This window comes from Poromitra crassiceps (genome assembly GCF_964638095.1).
Source record: "Poromitra crassiceps genome assembly, chromosome: 11".
NCBI classification, from domain to species: domain Eukaryota; kingdom Metazoa; phylum Chordata; class Actinopteri; order Beryciformes; family Melamphaidae; genus Poromitra; species Poromitra crassiceps.
Genome location: NC_139643.1, coordinates 45369892 through 45389030, shown reverse-complemented (window position 1 = coordinate 45389030; position 19139 = coordinate 45369892). Strand labels below are relative to the sequence as shown.

The window sequence follows — 19139 nt, the reverse complement described above, 5'->3', positions numbered from 1 at the left end:
TTCTCCTTTGACAACTAATGTCATATTTTTCACTTCCATTCACTGAGCCTCCCATGAAACTGCTAGGAGTTCCCCTGGGGGGGGGGGGGGGCGCCTCCCACTTTGAAAACCCCTGCTTTCTGTGAGAGCAGATCTGGGTCACTGGCGATTGCCAGCCAACAACAGAAAGCAAAATGTGGGCGGAGATAGAAGAAATGTGGGCGGAGACAGAAGAGGACTTGTGACTGGGAAGATGCCAGGTTGAAACCCAGAGGCAACTGGGAAAACCTTAGTGGGAAAAGGGAATCAAAACATCTCCACTCTCCTTCTTTGACTAACGGCTTGTGCACACACAAGCAATTTTGTATTGGATACGTCGCCAAGTATCCCAGCATGCTTTGCAAGGCGATGAGCGGCGGACGGCAGCGACGAGAAGAGGGGCCAATTTGGAATCGACCAATGGGCCTTTTTCACAGCTGCCATTTTGTGTCTAAAAAGGCAGGGTAAACACAGGTGCAAGCAACTCACTAATTAGGGCCCCAGCACTGGAACACCTAAATGGACTCGGAAGGTGGAAACCTAATTAATGTTTTTGTGCACCTGTGCTACTTCCTGCCCTTTAGAACACAAAATGTCTGCTGTGGAAAAGGCCTATTGAAGACAGGAAGACAGCAAGACACCCAATAAAGCTGCAGCACCAAGCGACCAGCCAGGCGCAAAAGAAAATATCGCTTATGTGTGTACAAGCAGTTAGGCGCCTAAACCCCAACGGCTCCAGTGGACCTGCTCAGTGGCGGACCAGTAGCAGGCTTTGACTGTACTGACCAGCAGCAGGCTGTGTCTGTACTGACCAGCAGCAGGCTGTGTCTGTACTGACCAGCAGCAGGCTGTGTCTGTACTGACCAGCAGCATGCTGTGTCTGTACTGACCAGCAGCAGGCTGTGGTTGTACTGACCAGCAGCATGCTGTGTCTGTACTGACCAGCAGCATGCTGTGGTTGTACTGACCAGCAGCAGGCTGTCTGTACTGACCAGCAGCAGGCTGTGGTTGTACTGACCAGCAGCAGGCTGTGTCTGTACTGACCAGCAGCAGGCTGTGACTGTACTGACCAGCAGCAGGCTGTGACTGTACTGACCAGCAGCAGGCTGTGGTTGTACTGACCAGCAGCAGGCTGTGTCTGTACTGACCAGCAGCAGGCTGTGTCTGTACTGACCAGCAGCAGGCTGTGTCTGTACTGACCAGCAGCATGCTGTGGTTGTACTGACCAGCAGCAGGCTGTGACTGTACTGACCAGCAGCAGGCTGTGGTTGTACTGACCAGCAGCAGGCTGTGTGTGTACTGACCAGCAGCAGGCTGTGTCTGTACTGACCAGCAGCAGGCTGTGTCTGTACTGACCAGCAGCAGGCTGCGGTTGTACTGACCAGCAGCAGGCTGAGAATAAAAAATTGAAAACGCATGGGGCCTCAGCAGAACCCTGCACGTTAAAAAAAGGTTCAAAACCAACAGCTGTAGCTAACACAGCAGGTGGAGCAGCATGGTGAAACAGGAAGAAATACTTTTAACTAGAAGCTTTCAAGTGGTTGGTACGGTTTACTAGAATCAACTGATCTAGTCCTAAAACACTGGCTGTTGAGGCTGTGCAATTTGGAGCGGGCACACCCACACACTCTCGTGTCGTTCAAACACAACCCAGGATTAAGGTCAGTCGTTATTAAGTCATGATCTTGATTACTGAAACATTGTGTCGTTTGACTGATAACAGGAGCAAGCACACGCCCCTCGACCAATGGGCTTCATCTTCAGGTTTGTGTTAAATAGTGTTTTTGTCGAGTCCTGGACTCATTTTCAGGACTCGTGACTCGACCTGGACTCAAGCATACATTCGGACTAGGAAGTTGGAGACGAGGACTCGGATGTGCTAATTGATAAGACTTTTTTTTTTGGTTCATTTTTGTAATAGGCCCTAATAATTTGGTATAAGATAATGATAGCTATTTCACATGCAGCCAAATCGGCCATTTTGTGTAGAAAAGGTAGGAAGTAAAGCAGACACAAGCAAGACATTGATTAGAGCCCCGGACGTTCACCCTTCCAGTTGGCTGCTTGTTGGGTTGTTTGCTCTGATCAATAATAATAATAGTAACTAGAAGATCTACATTTCCTACCGAAAATGTAATTGTGCTTGCGGTCCTCGCCATGCACTGCCCGCCTTGCAAGGTCCCTGCCCATGCAGCTGGGGGGACTAAGTAGTTATGGGCGGGCCTATGTGAGTAGAAGCGGGAGGAGCCAAGGAATCCAGGGGCGGAAGAAGTTTGATTGTAGACGCTACAGTTCAAAAGTTATGGACCAAAACGTGAAGAGGGTGGTTATAGTGCCACCATCAGGTCAATAGGAGTATTTTTGTTGCTGATCAGAGCAATTTGTAAAAGTGGGGCGAGCCAAGGAAACCTGTGAAGAAATAATTTTGATTGTAGAAGCTACGGTCCTAAAGTTATGGACCAAAATGTAAAGAGGGCTGGTATAGCGCCACCATCAGGTAAATTGGTGTAATTCTTTCTTGGATAGTAAAAGGCCCCTCTGGGAACCTCCCTACAAGCTTTGGTCGCTCTATGCCATTATGGTTTCTGAGATACAGCTAATTTAATGCAAGCTTTTGCCAGATTTATCGAAACCCAATGCAAGTCAATGGGGAAAAAATGGCGCTTAATGGCGAATAGCGCCCAAACCGCTTGACGAAACCCTTAGCAAAGTCAGAGCACACCTGTCCTCAATGAGCCGCTCATTTTGAGGTCTATGTGGCGCGAAAACTGTGCGCGCCAAACTTTTGGCAGATCGAAAATAGGAAGATCAAAGATTGATGCCTTGCTTTCAGCAAGCACAATAATAATAGTAATAATAATAGCGTCTTGCTGGTGCCTGGCCTGATTTATTTCCTACCTTTTCGACACAATATGGCTGATTTGGCTGCATGTGAATTGAAATAGGCGTATTAACACTGTGACATTATTCAAATTCGTGCAAGGGCAGGCACGCGTGTTCCACCTCCACGTGGACTCACGCTCATGTTCAGTAACTCGGGTAATGCGGACTCGACTTGGACTCGAGATTCAACTCAGACTCGAGATATACTGCAGGGACTTGACTACAACACTGGTTTTGACTGCTATTCACACAACTAGTCAGCCATTCATTTTCCTCTCAGTGTGCATCTCAGCATCACGAAGATACTGAATCACATGTCCATTACCCACCAAGATTTGTATTCAAACATCAGTGTGGTCATGTTGTTTTGTCTTGAAGAAATAAACCGTTTCAAAGCCCTCTCCATTTCCCAACACCCTGCACTGATCTATAATCCACTACCCCTTGTCCAAAGACAAAACAATACATACATGTAAAAGTATGTAAAAGCAGCGGTCATCTTTTACCAATCATAATTGAACATGTCAAATACACAAGGACAAATGGACAGAAGGACCAACATCCATTTATCTCTGGTTCCCCAAACAGAATACTTTAGTAAGAGTACAAAGGTCTTTCTCCAGGACAGGACCACCTTTGTGCTAAAGGGGAATTGCACCAAAACCTAGTCCCGAGACTTTAAATGGGCAGTGTAATAAAAAGTAAAACTGGGCCTAGAAACATGTTACAGCATGGGGGGGGGGGGGGGGGGCGACAAGACCTACATTTGGAGAATCTATTTTCAAACCTTTTCCAGAATTTTGAAGGACCAGCAGGTCTGCTGTTTTTCCAGTTTTGAGTTCTCAGCATAAATGAAAATGTAATCCTGTGACATCAGTAACTGGGGGAAATGTAGATGTTTAACCAGGGCAGGGGATTAAATGGTTGTATAGAAAACTGTCTTTCAACTATCTCATCTAGGATGTCAGGAGAGAGCGTTTTCCTTTTGTCTTGAAAGCTCATAACACAAACCTCAATCAGTTTAGTTTTTTACCCCCCCAAAAAAGCAAATTTTTGTGGAATTCCCATTCAAGAATGGTTGGGAAACTAAGCACTGACTGTGAGCAGTCAGGGCTCACACTTACTGAAGTTAGTTCTACCCTTTTCACTTCCCACCCAATTCACCCATTTTGTCTGTCTAAAAGGCAGGAAGTAACACAGGTGCAAGCAAAACCTTAACAAGGGTTTCCAACTTCCAATCCATTTAGGTGTTCCAGTGCTGGGCCCCTCGTTAAGGTTTTGCTTGCACCTGTGTTACTTCCTGCCTTTTAGACACAAAATGGGTGAATAGAGCACCGTAGGAATGAGTCCCGAAGTAGCGCTTGGGTTTATCAGGGGGAAAAGTCTATAGGGGTTTAACATGGGGATTTCACTTGAATGCATCAAATAAGGTCTGTGTGGTTAACAAGTTTGTGGGGGCGCGAATTTGGGTTCAGCATGATAATCTTCATAAACATGAATGACTTTTATGACTTTTGAAAAACGCTTCAAAAAGGCATAAAAGAGATTAATGTTTGTCGACATCGACAACTGCGGAAACTTGTTTTAAACTAACTTACCATCAAGAGGACCATTTGACTATGTATTTAGAACAGAGGAAAGAAAAGAAAACGGGTAGATACCTGACAGTAGATGGTAATTTCGCAGTGACTGATAATGAATGGGAAATGTAGATGTTTAACCAGGGCAGGGGATTAAATGGTTGTATAGAAAACTGTCTTTCAACTATCTCATCTAGGATGTCAGGAGAGAGCGTTTTCCTTTTGTCTTGAAAGCTCATAACACAAACCTCAATCAGTTTAGTTTTTTACCCCCCCAAAAAAGCAAATTTTTGTGGAATTCCCATTCAAGAATGGTTGGGAAACTAAGCACTGACTGTGAGCAGTCAGGGCTCACACTTACTGAAGTTAGTTCTACCCTTTTCACTTCCCACCCAATTCACCCATTTTGTCTGTCTAAAAGGCAGGAAGTAACACAGGTGCAAGCAAAACCTTAACAAGGGTTTCCAACTTCCAATCCATTTAGGTGTTCCAGTGCTGGGCCCCTCGTTAAGGTTTTGCTTGCACCTGTGTTACTTCCTGCCTTTTAGACACAAAATGGGTGAATAGAGCACCGTAGGAATGAGTCCCGAAGTAGCGCTTGGGTTTATCAGGGGGAAAAGTCTATAGGGGTTTAACATGGGGATTTCACTTGAATGCATCAAATAAGGTCTGTGTGGTTAACAAGTTTGTGGGGGCGCGAATTTGGGTTCAGCATGATAATCTTCATAAACATGAATGACTTTTATGACTTTTGAAAAACGCTTCAAAAAGGCATAAAAGAGATTAATGTTTGTCGACATCGACAACTGCGGAAACTTGTTTTAAACTAACTTACCATCAAGAGGACCATTTGACTATGTATTTAGAACAGAGGAAAGAAAAGAAAACGGGTAGATACCTGACAGTAGATGGTAATTTCGCAGTGACTGATAATGAATGTGCCCAGTCAAACGCTGATAAACACTAGCTGTGAGCTACTCTAGCAGCCACTCTGGCAGGTTACCACCACCCATTGTCTGGAGGTATATTGGATCCTAAAGATCAGATTGGGTTGGTAAGATCATGTGGCTGTTTCCACTTCCTGCAGCTGCTCTTCTTCTTCTTCTGCCCTGAGTTGAACAATGAACAAAGAACTTTTAACTTTTAATCCTTCCATGCTCTTTGCAATGAATGAGGATTTATTTGAACCTGATCACCTGATCAGCCCTCACTACCGCCCCCATCTGGCAGTGTGGAGTCCACCGCTCACTAACACATTTTGTAAAAACACTGAAAACACACAAAGTGGAGAAGAAGAAAAAACCTCTAGAGGAAAAATGCCGTGTGATCACCATGACGACGCTTTCAATTTGTCAAATAAATAAATAAACACAAATAAAAAGAAGAAAAATGTCAATAAAAAAAAGGTTATACTACAGAGGACCCGCCCCCACTAGTGAACCTTCATATACCACCCTAGCAGCACCAAGACAACTGTGTGTGTATGTGTACTGTATGTGTGTGTGTGTGTGTGTGTGTACACAACAATCTCCCGCCATTGCGATGCGTTCTAGTTTCCCTGACAGCTAAAGAAGTCATGTTTGTTCAATTCCTGTACAGTACAAAAACAGATGTCTGTAACCTAAGAGAGCAAGCAGCATGGAGGAATGCAGTACTCTGTGTGTGTGTGTGTGTGTGTGTGTGTGTGTGTGTGTGTGTGTGTGTGTGTGTGTGTGTGTGTGTGTGTGTGTGTGTGTGTGTTTTAAGGGTCAGGCTGGCAGGCAGACTGGTTGAGGGGCTGCTTCAGATGCTGCTAAGAGAACCTGGTACTGAACTGTGTTGAGACGAATCCGAACCGGTACCATCTGGAGGAGAGGAGAGGAGAGGAGAGGAGAGAGGACAGGAGGGGAGGGGAGGGGAGGTTAGAGGAGGGGGAGGGGACAGGAGGGGAGGGGGGAGAGAGCAGTCAGAAATAACAGACTTCAAAATGCATTCAGTGGCCAAGCAGAATTTAGTATTAAACAAAAAGAAAAGTACTGTGAACACTAGAACACTAGACCACGGTGGTCATTTTGACCTTTTGGAGATTTATATGTGTAATACCTTTGTTGAATAAAAAAGTACAATCCTCCTGGTCCATGACTTTTCATAAAAGTGTCTGTATTTTCATTTAATATAGTTTTTATAGAGATGATACAAACGTCAAAGAAAATATATTTTTTACCCAGAACGACCATAAGTGGTCACATTGAGCGACTGTAATTTGAGCCCTGTAACATTAAATCTTTTCCCGTGGTTGAAATATTTCCGCGCGGTTGGATTTTGTCCAATTAGGGCCCCAGCGTATAATTCCGAAAACGGAATTATACCTCTAGGCCTATTTTACTTTTATGAAATAGGTTACTACAATAATTCCGCTTTTTTTTTTTTTTACAATTTAAGCCAAAATGGAAAATTCAGCAATATTCCATGTTTTACAGTTGATTCAATTTTGTTATGACCAAATTCTGTGATTCTGTCCATGTTTTCTGCATTGCTGAAATAATATGGCTCTAATTAGTCTAGATTTGTTTCCTGCCAGCCCCCTGGACGTTCATTTCTGTGTGTGTGCGCGTGTGTGTGTGTGCACAAGTCTCTCTGTGTGTGTGTGTGTACCCGTGGTGCTGAAGTTGAAGAGCATGGGCAGCTCTCGGCCGCTGGGCAGCCGTGCGTTGGGCTGGCGCAGCTCGTCGAAGAAGGCGTGCGAACAGGCCTGGAGCGGGGAGAGGCGCGTGGCTGGAGTGTACTCCAGCAGCCGAGAGCACAGGGCGATGGCCTCCGGAGGGGTGCGGGGCTTAAACACCTGAGGGAGAGCTACATTTAAAACACCACACTTCTGCCAGCTCATCAAGTTAGAAACGGCGCATAGCCAACAACAGGCATACATCCATCATCTACATCCATGTCTGTCCAGACTCATACAAGCACAATGCAAAGCACAATGGTGTGGGCCATTCAGCCTTATGGCACTTTAGGCAACAACACAGCAAATACATTTGAATGGAGGTAAACCTACCCCTAACCGCTAAACCACCCAAACAAACAACAATAGCTTTATAAAGATTACAGTGAAATATGCAACAATTGTAGACTTCCACCCACATAAAAGTGTGTCGTCAAATGTTGGAAAAGTTAGGACAGAACAAGCCCCCCCCCCCCATATGTTTTCAGACTCTCTTATCCAATTAAAGGACTTCAAAACCCCGACACAATCAAATTCATTCAATTGTAACAGCACTTCTCCAGACATCGCAGGCCTGCGTAGCATCACTGACTATCAGGCGACATCCAAGCATTCACCTTGGTCCATGGGTGGGCTTTGATCTGAGGGAACTTGAATTCTGTGTAGTTTGGGTTCATCTCCCGGATCTGTTCCCTCGTCGGGGTTCCCAGCACCTGAAAGTGGAGGAGGGAGGAGGGAGGAGTCTGAGCAGTAATCACACACACAGGACATCTAGGCCCCTGACTGACACTAGTCGTGCTACCAGCCAGTAATAGTAGAAAATATAGTACAAGTCCAGTGAATATCGTAACACACATCTCTCTTACCTTGATCATCTCCGTCGACAACTGCCCAGCAAAACACACTCATCACTTCATTCACAAAGATACCTGTCACACACACACACACACACACACACACACACACACACAAACACACACACACACACACACACACACACACACACACAACCCTATACCTCCACTTGTTTTACCTTGATAATCTCTACTAGCTGGTCCACCCCGCTGTCACCAGGGAATATGGGTTGTCCGAGCAGCAGTTCGGCCAGCACGCAGCCCGCTGACCAGATGTCGATGTTTGCCGTATAGTCTGTGGCGCCAAAAATGAGCTCAGGGGCGCGATAATACCGCGAGCAGATGTACGACACGTTGGGTTCGCCGCGGACCAGCTGCTTGGCGCTGGGGAAACAGAGGAAAGCAGATTAAACGACAAAAAGGTTAACGCAAAGAAGGGCTGGTAGGGGTGTGGATCTTTGGGTAATGTATCTCATGATTCAATATCGATTCTCGATTCAGTACATAGGGGGATCTCAGGATCTACTTCAGTCCGCTGTGTGCTAAGAAATGTGGTGTAGCACATTATGGCATGAAAGCAGAATAAAGTGTATACAATTATGTCGTTTTTTTGGGACACCTCTAATGGCTAAAGTTGGTCAGGGAAAGAAAGAAAAAATGTAATTATTCTAGAGAAAACGGTTTTAAAAGCTTCAGGGTTTATTGTTCTCCTCTTACACTAGAAATACTCTGTGAAAGGCTTGACCTGAGCAAGTCGTCCCGAAAAAACTATCCCCGTCAAGATCAGATCAGAGTTGTTGTCTGCCATATTGGAATACAGAATGCATCAAAGCTGCTTGTAATGTGTTGAAAGCCAGTGTTGTATGCTGTGATTGGCTACTTAGGTTCTAGATAACCCTGAGTGGTTTGGATTTTAAAATGAGGGAGAAGGGGGGGGGGGGGGGGGGCTGAGAGGTCATTCTAGGGAGTTTAACAAGATAATTTACAATTTTTTTTGTGGTGAAAAACCTTCAGACACAAATTATTATTCAAAGTAGAGTATTTTATATACACCATAAAACATGGAGAAGGATGATTTCCCAATGACCTCAAATGAATGGCGTGAGTCGACACTGTTCAGAAACGACAGCAGATCATCGGTACTTGGTATCAATCTTACTTAAAGTTTGTTCCTCTGAATCAGCAGTGGAGACGTGGTACTGGCACCCCCCCCCCCCCCCCTTCAGTCTGTGTGGAGGAACAACATCCCTTTATGCAGCTTACCTTCCAAAGTCGCACAGCTTGAGGATGGCCGTTTCTGGGTCGACGAGCAGGTTCTGGGGTTTGATGTCTCTGTGACACACACCCTGGGAATGGATATAAGCCAGACTGCGGAACAGCTGGTACATGTACACCTGAGGAGGTCACAACACCAGGTCAGCTATCCACACTCACACTGTCAACATCAAGAACAACTGGTACATGAGGCTGGTCAGTAACTTACCAACTTTCCCTGGGACTTTTGGGATTGATCGGGTTAAGTCTTTTATTTTATGCCAAACTAGGTGTTCAACCTAACTCTTTTTCTCTTGAAAAGGTTACAGTGGCTAAGAAACTTTCAGAGCTGAATTGCTCCAAGTCAACTGGTCTGGACGGGATCTCTCCTCTCTTTCTGACGCGTGATTTCTAACCCCACATAGGATAAGCAATAACCACGCCCTGTGGCGCTGGGATTGGCCAGGAGCATTGAAGCTTGGGACTAAAGCACCTGGGGTTTTTCATCTTTTAAAATAAAGATGTTTAAAAAACTATTGCTTGTTACATTTTCAGTGCTGTACCTTTTCTCTGGGTAAGAATTGAGCTTGAAATTAACGATATGATACATTATATTATATGAGCTATGAACGTGAACACAACACTGTTTATATTATTGCATGTTTTTGTAGATTGTGTACATTGTGTAGATTACAATTATTATGCTTATTATTATTATTACTATGCTAAGGTGACCATAATTAATTCATTTCAATGTCCGCTCTCAATGTCCGCTCTCGAAATCGCTGTCCGTTCTCAAGAGCTATTCAGTTGGTTCATGAAATCGCTGGGCTGCGTACAGTACCCTCCAGTGTTGCTCCTGGCCAATCCCGGCGCCACAGGGCGTGGTTATTGCTTATCCTATGTGGGGTTAGAAATCACGCCTTTCTGACAGACTCTGCAGTTCTCATAGCCCCTCCCATCACACACACGTTTAACCTTTCTGTTGATTTTTCCATTTGATTTGATAAAAGGCCAAAGTGATTCCCCTTTTCAAAAAAGGCGACTGGCTTCCGAATTAATTCAGTACATGGATGAAAAAACTAACTGCACAAATGTGCAGCAAAAGGAAAAAGCTACGGTGGCTGGGGGTTGTGTTAAAGAGGGATATTACCTTAACATATACGATAGGAATGATGCTCTTGGCCTTGTTAAAATGTCTGGCGACCCTGTAGACGGTCTCAGGGACGAAGTCCAGCACCAGGTTGAGGTACACCTCATCTTTCTGCACGGGACAAACAGAAATAAGAGTGAAAGAATTAGAAAAAAACAGTGGACTAAGTGCTTGAACATCATCTTTCCTAAGAATGGATGTTGACATGTAGGCCTTTTGCATTGTAGAGTGATACCAAGGGCTGAAGGGTCACACAGACACACATGCACATACTAATAATAATAATAATAATACATTCAATTTATATAGCGCTTTTCTAAGTACTCAAAGTCGCTTTACACACAGAGTAAAATCATTTATACATTTGTAATTGTAATAGGAAAATAAATAGAAATAAGAAATAAGAGATGGGGTTAGCAGGTGAAGGCGAGTGTGAAGAGGTGGGTTTTGAGGGCCTGTTTGAAAGATGGTAGGGTGTTTGCTTGACGGATGTGGATGGGGATAGTGTTCCAGAGGGAGGGTGCAGCGACTGAGAAGGCCCTGTCGCCCCAGGTCCGGAGCTTGGTCCAGGGGATCCTCAAGCAGTTTGTGTCTCCAGACCTGAGGCTGCGAGTGGGGGCGTGGCGGGGGAGGAGATCAGAGAGGTAGGGGGGGGCAGGTTGTTTAGGGCTTTGTAAGTGATGAGTAGTATTTTAAAGTTGATCCTATGTTTGACTGGGAGCCAGTGGAGGTCATGAAGGACAGGGGGGATATGCATCCAGGATTTTATGTCGGTAAGGCAGGCGGAGAGGGTGGAGTGGGTGGCTGGAGTGATGGTTTTGGAGGAGAGGTATAGTTGAGTGTCGTCGGCGTAGCAGTGGAAACGGAGGCCGTGGCGGCGGAGGATGTGACCAAGGGGGAGGATGTACAGGATGAAGAGTAGGGGACCGAGCACTGAACCTTGGGGGACACCGTGGATGACTGGGGCGGTGGAGGATTGGCAGTTGTTGATGGAGATGTATTGGTGACGGTCAGAGAGGTATGAGGTGAGCCAGGAGAGGACGGTGTCGGTGATGCCAATGGAGTGCTGAAGACGGGAGAGGAGGATGGAGTGGTTTATGGTGTCAAAAGCAGCTGTGAGGTCTAGGAGGATGAGGATGGTGAGGGAGCCGGAGTCAGCAGAGAGGAGTATGTCGTTGGTGATTTTCAGAAGGGCAGTTTCAGTACTGTGTTTTGAGCGGAAGCCAGATTGGAAGGGTTCGTACAGGTTGTTGGAGTCAAGATGGGATTTGATTTGTGAGGCGACAACTCGCTCGAGGATTTTGGACAGAAAGGGGAGGTTGGAGATGGGACGGAAGTTGTTGGGGATGTTGTGATCAAGGCCGGGTTTTTTCAGTATGGGAGTGATGGTAGCAAGCTTGAGGGAGTGGGGGACGAGGCCGGTGGACAGGGAGGAATTGATTATGTTGGTAATGAGTGGGGAGAGTGAAGGGAGGCACGCCTTAACAAGGGAGGAGGGGATGGGGTCGAGGGCGCAGGTTGTGGGTTTCATGCTGTTGACTATGGAGCATAAGTCAGGTTCAGAGATAGGGTTGAAAGATGAGAGTGAGTGGTCTGTACACACATGGCCAGCCATAAGTCCCATCTCAAAAACAGAAGGAAAACACTATTGGATCTTGCTTCCAGTAAGCTTTACGTGTGCAACATTTCAACCCAAAGAGGGTCTATTCACCTTATGTTGCCACGCCCACTTTTTCTCTTCCGTGTAAGACGCAATTGTATTTGTTCTTCCGGTTCAGCGTTAGCCGGCCGGCCGGTAAACATCGATAAACTGTAAACTATGAATGAAGTTTGGCAAAATTCAGAAGCTACACTGTGGCTTCAGACATACTGCTGGGAGGAGCCGATGGCTGTATCCTGTCGGCATTTAACGTTAGTTACAAAAGCATGTAGACAGTAGCGGTTGACAGATACTAGCTAGTCCGACCGGTCACACAGCCAGCGCTCCTCGCTGCTCCTTAAAAATGTCCAAATAGGCGTTATTCTGACAAACTGGTCACATATTTGGAATGTTACGTTCTCGTCCGAAAAAATATTAAAACTTTAGTTTTTTTTTTGTGTTTGAAAACAGCTTTTTGGCAAGTCTAACAATAAAAATGATAAAGGTGGGAGTAATCTACTTCCGGGTCTAAAACGGAAGAACGATTACAAAATGACGTAATGCAGAAGCGTCCTGATATGGGCAAATGATAAGGTGAATAGCAGCCAATAAAAGGCAATGGAGGACTCCTTCCCTTTTTCAGTGTTGACATTTTTGACTCTGCATCTGGACTGGTGCATTATTCCATATCGTTCTCTTCCACAGTACTAATCTCCTTTAACAATGACAGACAACAGCTCCGTTTTCTCTTCATGTAGAACCTGAGCATCATTGTAAAGGGCAGCTTATTCTACAGCGATTTATGGTGGTTGCCACCGACCATGATCATATTCCATCGTCAGTGGCAACGATATATGTTTATACTTCCAGCGACGGGCGATATGGCATCTTTGCCATGATGGTTGCGACCATCATCAAGACTTCATTTGGATTCAACTTTGACCCCATCGCTGGCTCAAGAGAGTAGTGCTCGCTGTTGTTTTTCTACCTTCATGTCTTGAGAGATAATGAAAACGAAGCAAATTAAATGAAACTCTGCGACGCGTTCTCCTATCGCCTAGTGTTTATACTTTTTATGAGCGACCAGCGATAATTAACGTTCAGCGTTGCTCGTCGGGCGATCATTAATCACTGTACTCTAGTCTAAACTGCCCTTAACGTGTTGTGCTGTCTTACTCATATATTTTTTTAAATGTGGGCTTTAACAGACTACAAGTCATTTCCCCCCCCACTCACTAGAACAATCAAGTCAGAAAGTGCTACTTAAAATGAAGTCCTGTACCTTCTCGCCGCTGGAGTAGAAAAAGTAGCGTAGTCTGACAATGTTGCAGTGGTCCAGCTTCCTCATGATCTGTAGTTCCCGATTCTACACAGACAAGAAAGGACAAGAAATCGTAGGCGAGAAATCAAGTAAAAAAATAACAGAAGAACTTTGAGAGACAGGAAAATACATCTCACCATACATAACAAAATGTAGTCAAGTAACATTTTGGCCAAGAACTACCTTCATTGGAATATTAAAAACAGATAAATTCTCTCACAAAGGTTACCTCAAAAGAAACCAATATGGGGGGAAATTCCCAAAAAGTCACACATGTAGTGATGAGTTCATCTTTTTTAAGGCGCTCATAAGAAAGTGAGTAGACAGATGAGCAGACAATTATAATGATATTATTATGACATAGACTTACTTTGAACCTCTTGTCCTGCAGGACCTTCTTGATGGCCACCATCTCTTGGCTGTCGATGAGACGAGCTTGGTACACAACGCCAAACGAGCCGTTACCAATCACCTAAGAGGTTTTCATGGAAGGAGGAGCAGTGAGAGACGCCGCAGGCCTCAGGAAAACAAACACCATCTCATCAGGTGAAGCTGTGGTCCTGCTGCCACCGTCATCGGACGCCGCTTCACGTGAGGCTTCAGGAGGAATTTAAAGGACGTCTTATTTCTCTAGCCGCACATTTCCTCGTTTCATTTCTCCTTGCACAGGGCTTTTCCTGGCATAGAGAATTCGGAGGTGGACACCTCCGTCAGATTTCACGCCACCTCCAGCTCTTGACAAACCTCAGGACAGGTGTCTTCATGGAAAACACTATTTTCTAACAAGCGTTGGATTTCTGTAATTGCGCCATTACACCGATGTGTTGACAATTTAATGTTCTTATTATTATTTTTGTGCATGTTTTTAGCGGGGGGGGGAGGAAACCCCAGGGGAGCACGGGGAGAACATGCAAACTCCACACAGAAAGGCCCTTTAGACGAGATAGCCCACCTGGGCCGTAGGCACCGAGGACATGGGAATGGGGACACACCCTCAGCGCCCCAGGCGGGAATCGAACCCAGGACCTTCTTGCTGTGAGGCGACAGCGCTATCACTGCGCCACTGTGCTCCCACGATTCTTTAATGTATTAATATATTTATTCATTAATAAAGTTATTTGTTTAAAAAAGCAGCCTTCCGAGTACATTTGCATAGTCAAATCGGTGCACAATCTAAATAGAAAACGTCTATTTTCATTCCAACTAAAAAAACAACAACATTATATTGGCCGCGTAAGGTGAACATTCCCCCACCAAAATCGGTATCGGTCTTAAAAATCCCATATCGGTCGGGTTCTAATACCACCTCCATCTCACTTTGAGCCAGGAAGAACCGTGTTTACAGGTTGTCAGACTCTTTGTGCTGCTGCAGACTTTCCTCCATCCCTCCTCGGTGGGAGGGGCTAAGAGGGGAGGACAGAAGTGCGGTGAAAAGTGGATGCAATTAAGAGAAATGAGATGGACCCCAGGGCCCCGTTCCAATACCCATACTTCCATACTATTTAGTAGGCAAAAAAAGATTTAGTATGTCCCAATACATAGTATGTCAGATGCAGTATGCCAAGAGTACCAGGATGTTGTACTACATCAGCTCCTATTTTGGAGTATGCATCGATGCATGCTTCACCAGCCAATCTTCCCCACAATCCTTTGCGCAGCAGGAAGTTATGTCTTCTTCTTCTTCTAATGTTTTATGGCGGTTGGCAAACAACTTTTTGTGCATTACCGCCACCTACTGGAGTTACGTCGCACTGACTGAGCTGCGTGTTCATGAATGAGATAATTAACTTTAAGAAAGCCTTGAAATATGTTAAAACCAAACAAGCATGGTGTGTACCAAAACATGCATATATTGATTCCTGTTTAGAACTCTGACTTAATGTTTTTGCTTTATTTATTTTATTTATTTGATTGTCTGTTCCAATTTTGTAAATGTTTAGTCTGAATTTTTTGTATAATGTACTGTTTGTTACTGCCAGACTTTGTTTATTGAATTAAAAAAAAAAAAAAAAAAAAAAAAAAACTCAAATGTGGCGCTGCGGACGTCGGCGGAAGTGAGCAAGAGGTCGGAGTTCAGGAAGCTCACGTGACGACAGATGTAGTGTGTCCCAATAGTATGCATTTTGCATGCATGCTGCACACTACAATCCATACTTTGTGAGGGCAGCGGCAGTACATAGTACAAGAAAGAAGTACAAGTATGGGTATTGGAACGGGGCCCAGGTTTTCTTTCCCTGCTCACCTTGATGTCGGTGTAAGAGACTTCCTGGGGGCGGTCCGGTCCCTGCCCGGGTGTGGCCACAACCGTCGTCACCTTCCCACTGTCTCCTAGGCAACAAGAAAGAACAAAGTCAATAATAAGGTCGGGGAATGTACTGTAATTATGGATGTAACTAATAATCATTTTCATTATTGATTATTTTTTTAATTAAGTGATTAATCGTTTATTCTCTATAAAAAAAAATGTTTTTACCAGAACCCAAAAAGATTCTTAAGTCTTACTTAAGTCTGACCTGACCAGCAGAACAAAACAACAACAAAGTATTAATTTTCTAATGATATGAAATGGAGAAAAGCAGGAAATCTTAGCAGTCCCTCCTCTGGTCGGTCGGGCGCCTGTTTGGGATGGAAGGGAACTGGTGGGAATAGCGTGATCCTCCCACGTGCTACGCCCTGAAGCTCCCCGCTGTCAGGTGAAAAGAAGCAGCTGGCGCATGTGTCGCAGGAAGCATGGTGCTGGTCTTCATGGAAAACACTATTTTCTAAAAAGCGTCGCACTCGGTGCATAGATTTGCATTGCAAAGTTGATTTCTTTGTCCATATGTAGCAGGGTTTGAAATTAACACCAGCCAGGTGCTGGTTAATTGTGGTTGTGGATTTTCTATTTTAACAACCGCCTTACAAGTTAACCAACCACCATCTGGGGATTTCTATCCTTTGGGCTAGCTAAGGAAGGAGTGAAAGAGGCTAGTGATTAGTGATTAGTGAATTCGGGGATCTCTTAGCCAATGTGGCCTGCGGCTGGAAAAGTCAGAATCCTACACTGAGTGCTTAAATAATGGAGCAGCCTTTTGCTAGGCTAGCTGTCATCATGCTGTATCACCATCGTCCTGTCCATGTTCACATAAGCAGCCTAGCATGACAGCTAACGCTTTGTTTACCCACAATGCAACAATGCACTTATTGATTTGGCACTCTTACAACCAGAGCTGCATGGCCTGGCGTTAATGTGTGTGTGTGTGTGTGTGTGTGTGTGTTGTGTGTTCATATATCCAATACACACACAGTAAAGCCTTATTCATGGTAGGGCGCTCGACATATTTTATTTATACTTTCGGCAAAAGCCGTCTCCATGGCAACAGCGAGCCGGCCCCTCCCGCAGCAATGGCGTCTCTCCCCTCGGCTGCACTCTGAGCACGAACGGTTTGTTAACTGCTGTAAAATGTCCACCTTCCTCTGAGTTAAAATCAGTTTAAAAACATCTCCACAGCGAGCCCTGTGTCTCTTTCCACCGGGGAGGACAGCTGCTGGCCGGGCAGCGTGTATACTTTTCCCAACCAAGTTCAGATGAAACCACGCCCCAAACTCATTTGATTGGTCAGCGCAACTGCTTCTTCCTGAAAATGTAAAAAAAGATGTGGTTAAGATTAGGGCTGGGGTTTTCTTATTTAACCACGACCACCATACCCTAACCAAATTGTTGTACTTGCATAACCCTAATGTTTTAAAATAAGAGAAATGCTTGTTAAAAATGTGTGAGGTTTGACCAGGGAAATTAACCATTTAACTTCGGATATATTCAAACAAATTGCGGGTCAATTAAAAGTTCTTTCGAACTTTATTTTTGGAAAAAGTGACAGCTCTAGTTCAGCTTAGGTTGAGCGTTGTATGGTGTGAACGGCCAGTAAGCCACGACTAGCCCAAGCACAACCTGAGCTGAGCTTTTTTCACTCCCTAACCCTGATCTTAACCACAGTTTTTTTACTTGCCGCACGTTTTCAGGAAGAAGTAGTTGCGGCAACCAACGGAACTGTCTCGCTCGAGCCAATCACAGTGCGCGACAAAATATGACATAACATTCAAACAAACAAAGAAAAGTGTAGAGACACTTTTTTTTCTGTCGCCAAAGATGTCATATCTGTCGAGAGAAGGTTTCAAAAGTGTGGAGAGACAAAGCATAAAATAGTCATAAAAGATATTCACGTTTGTGAAGATTATCCTGCTGAACCGAAATTTGCGCTCCCATAAACTTTTAACCACAGACCTTATTTTATGCATTTAAGTGAAATCCCCATTCACTTTTCCCCCGATGAACCCAAGCGCTACTTCCGGACTCCTTCCTGCAGTGCTCGATTGATGATCAATATTAAAAATTTGAAACGGATACTCATTTGCAACAATATGGATACCAGCAGTGCTTCTCTTAATGAAAAATCAAACCTAGCACTGATTTTCCCTCCCTATCATTGGTGGGTATCTGTTGCTTCAACAAGCTAAAGTGTTCTGATAGGCTGGTGACTAGAGCAGGGGTAATGTGCCGTGTAACTGCAACATTTTTCTCAGGTCTAGATTATGGTTTATTAGATTATGGAGAAGCCTGTCTCTGTCCATCTCGCTGTCTTCCTTTATTTGTATGCCTCCTGGTGTGTTGACATTTTTTTCTGCACACAGTCAAGTTGGAGATATCAGGCTGGTTTTCCAAAGGAAACATTCGGGCTTCAAAGGCCTCGGGCAGGGTCTGCTGCTCTGCTGCAAGGGAGAGGGTAGACTACACTCTCTACACTCCTTTGAACTGACTGCTCTGCTGCAAGGGAGAGGGTAGACTACACTCTCTACACTCCTTTGAACTGACGATGACCTCCCATCGGCTCTGGGCTTTAATAACAAAGTCACACACCACTACCTGCTGCTAATGGATGATACGGTTAGGATGAAGAATACACACACGCGCGGTTCCCTGCTTACACCTGTCACCATGGTTCAGACGGCATCCAAGCCAGCAGTGCATCACTTCACCCTTCAGGCGTCAGCCACCTGCAGCTGAGCCTTGCCCCACTACTAGTGACAACTTTCCGCCCAGAGCCCTCACCAGGCAAGCCAGGTAGCGTTAGCTGCTGCCTGCCTGCTGCAGTGCACTCACAAAGCAACACTGGATGCAGTGCTCATTCAAGTTGTATTTGAGTCTAGCTTAGCTACAAGGAACAACAGAGAGCACATGTCATTGCAGACTCGCATTTAGCACACTGGCAGACAGTCAAATCAAAGTGACACTTAATAACCCCAGTCAGGTTATCCGTCAAATTGGCGAACGTTACACAGGGGCAACAGTGATCGGGTAGCGGTGGATCAGGAGCCAGAACACATACAAAAGTGGCTATAGCTAGCTAGCACGCTAACGTTAGCTAGTTGGTTAGCCAGCAAAAGGAGTGCAGTAAGGACTTTCCTTTATGTTGTAATAAATAACACTGGCATTGTTGTGGGGGTTAAACTGACGGGTAGCTGGAAAGACAGGGTGCAGCAACAGCAAACTGACGGGTAGTAGAACCTACTGGGAAGCTTGAGGTTGGAGCATCCTCCTGACGAGCTGCTGCCCGAGGCCTGCTGTGGGACCCCGGCCTTTCCTGTGCTGCTCCCCACGGCAGCGGCTGGCCCGGCGCTGGACACTGCGGCGGCGGCGGACGAGACACCTGGCGGCTCAGCAAACGAGCTGGTCCTGGGCCGCCCGCTGCCGCTCAT

At 45.3% G+C, this 19139-nt stretch overlaps 1 protein-coding gene across 1 annotated transcript; it reads right to left on the bottom strand.

Moving 5' to 3' along the window:
* Positions 1-6263: 6263 nt before the first annotated feature.
* On the bottom strand, positions 6264-19139 carry LOC310785052 (glycogen synthase kinase-3 beta-like; the record flags this gene model as incomplete). Its single annotated transcript, XM_083646047.1, has 10 exons — positions 6264-6325; positions 7116-7302; positions 7800-7895; positions 8216-8420; positions 9300-9430; positions 10444-10554; positions 13365-13448; positions 13774-13875; positions 15646-15731; positions 18953-19139. The coding sequence occupies 10 exons, from the start codon at positions 19137-19139 to the stop codon at positions 6264-6266; spliced, it is 1251 nt and encodes a 416-aa protein (XP_083502173.1).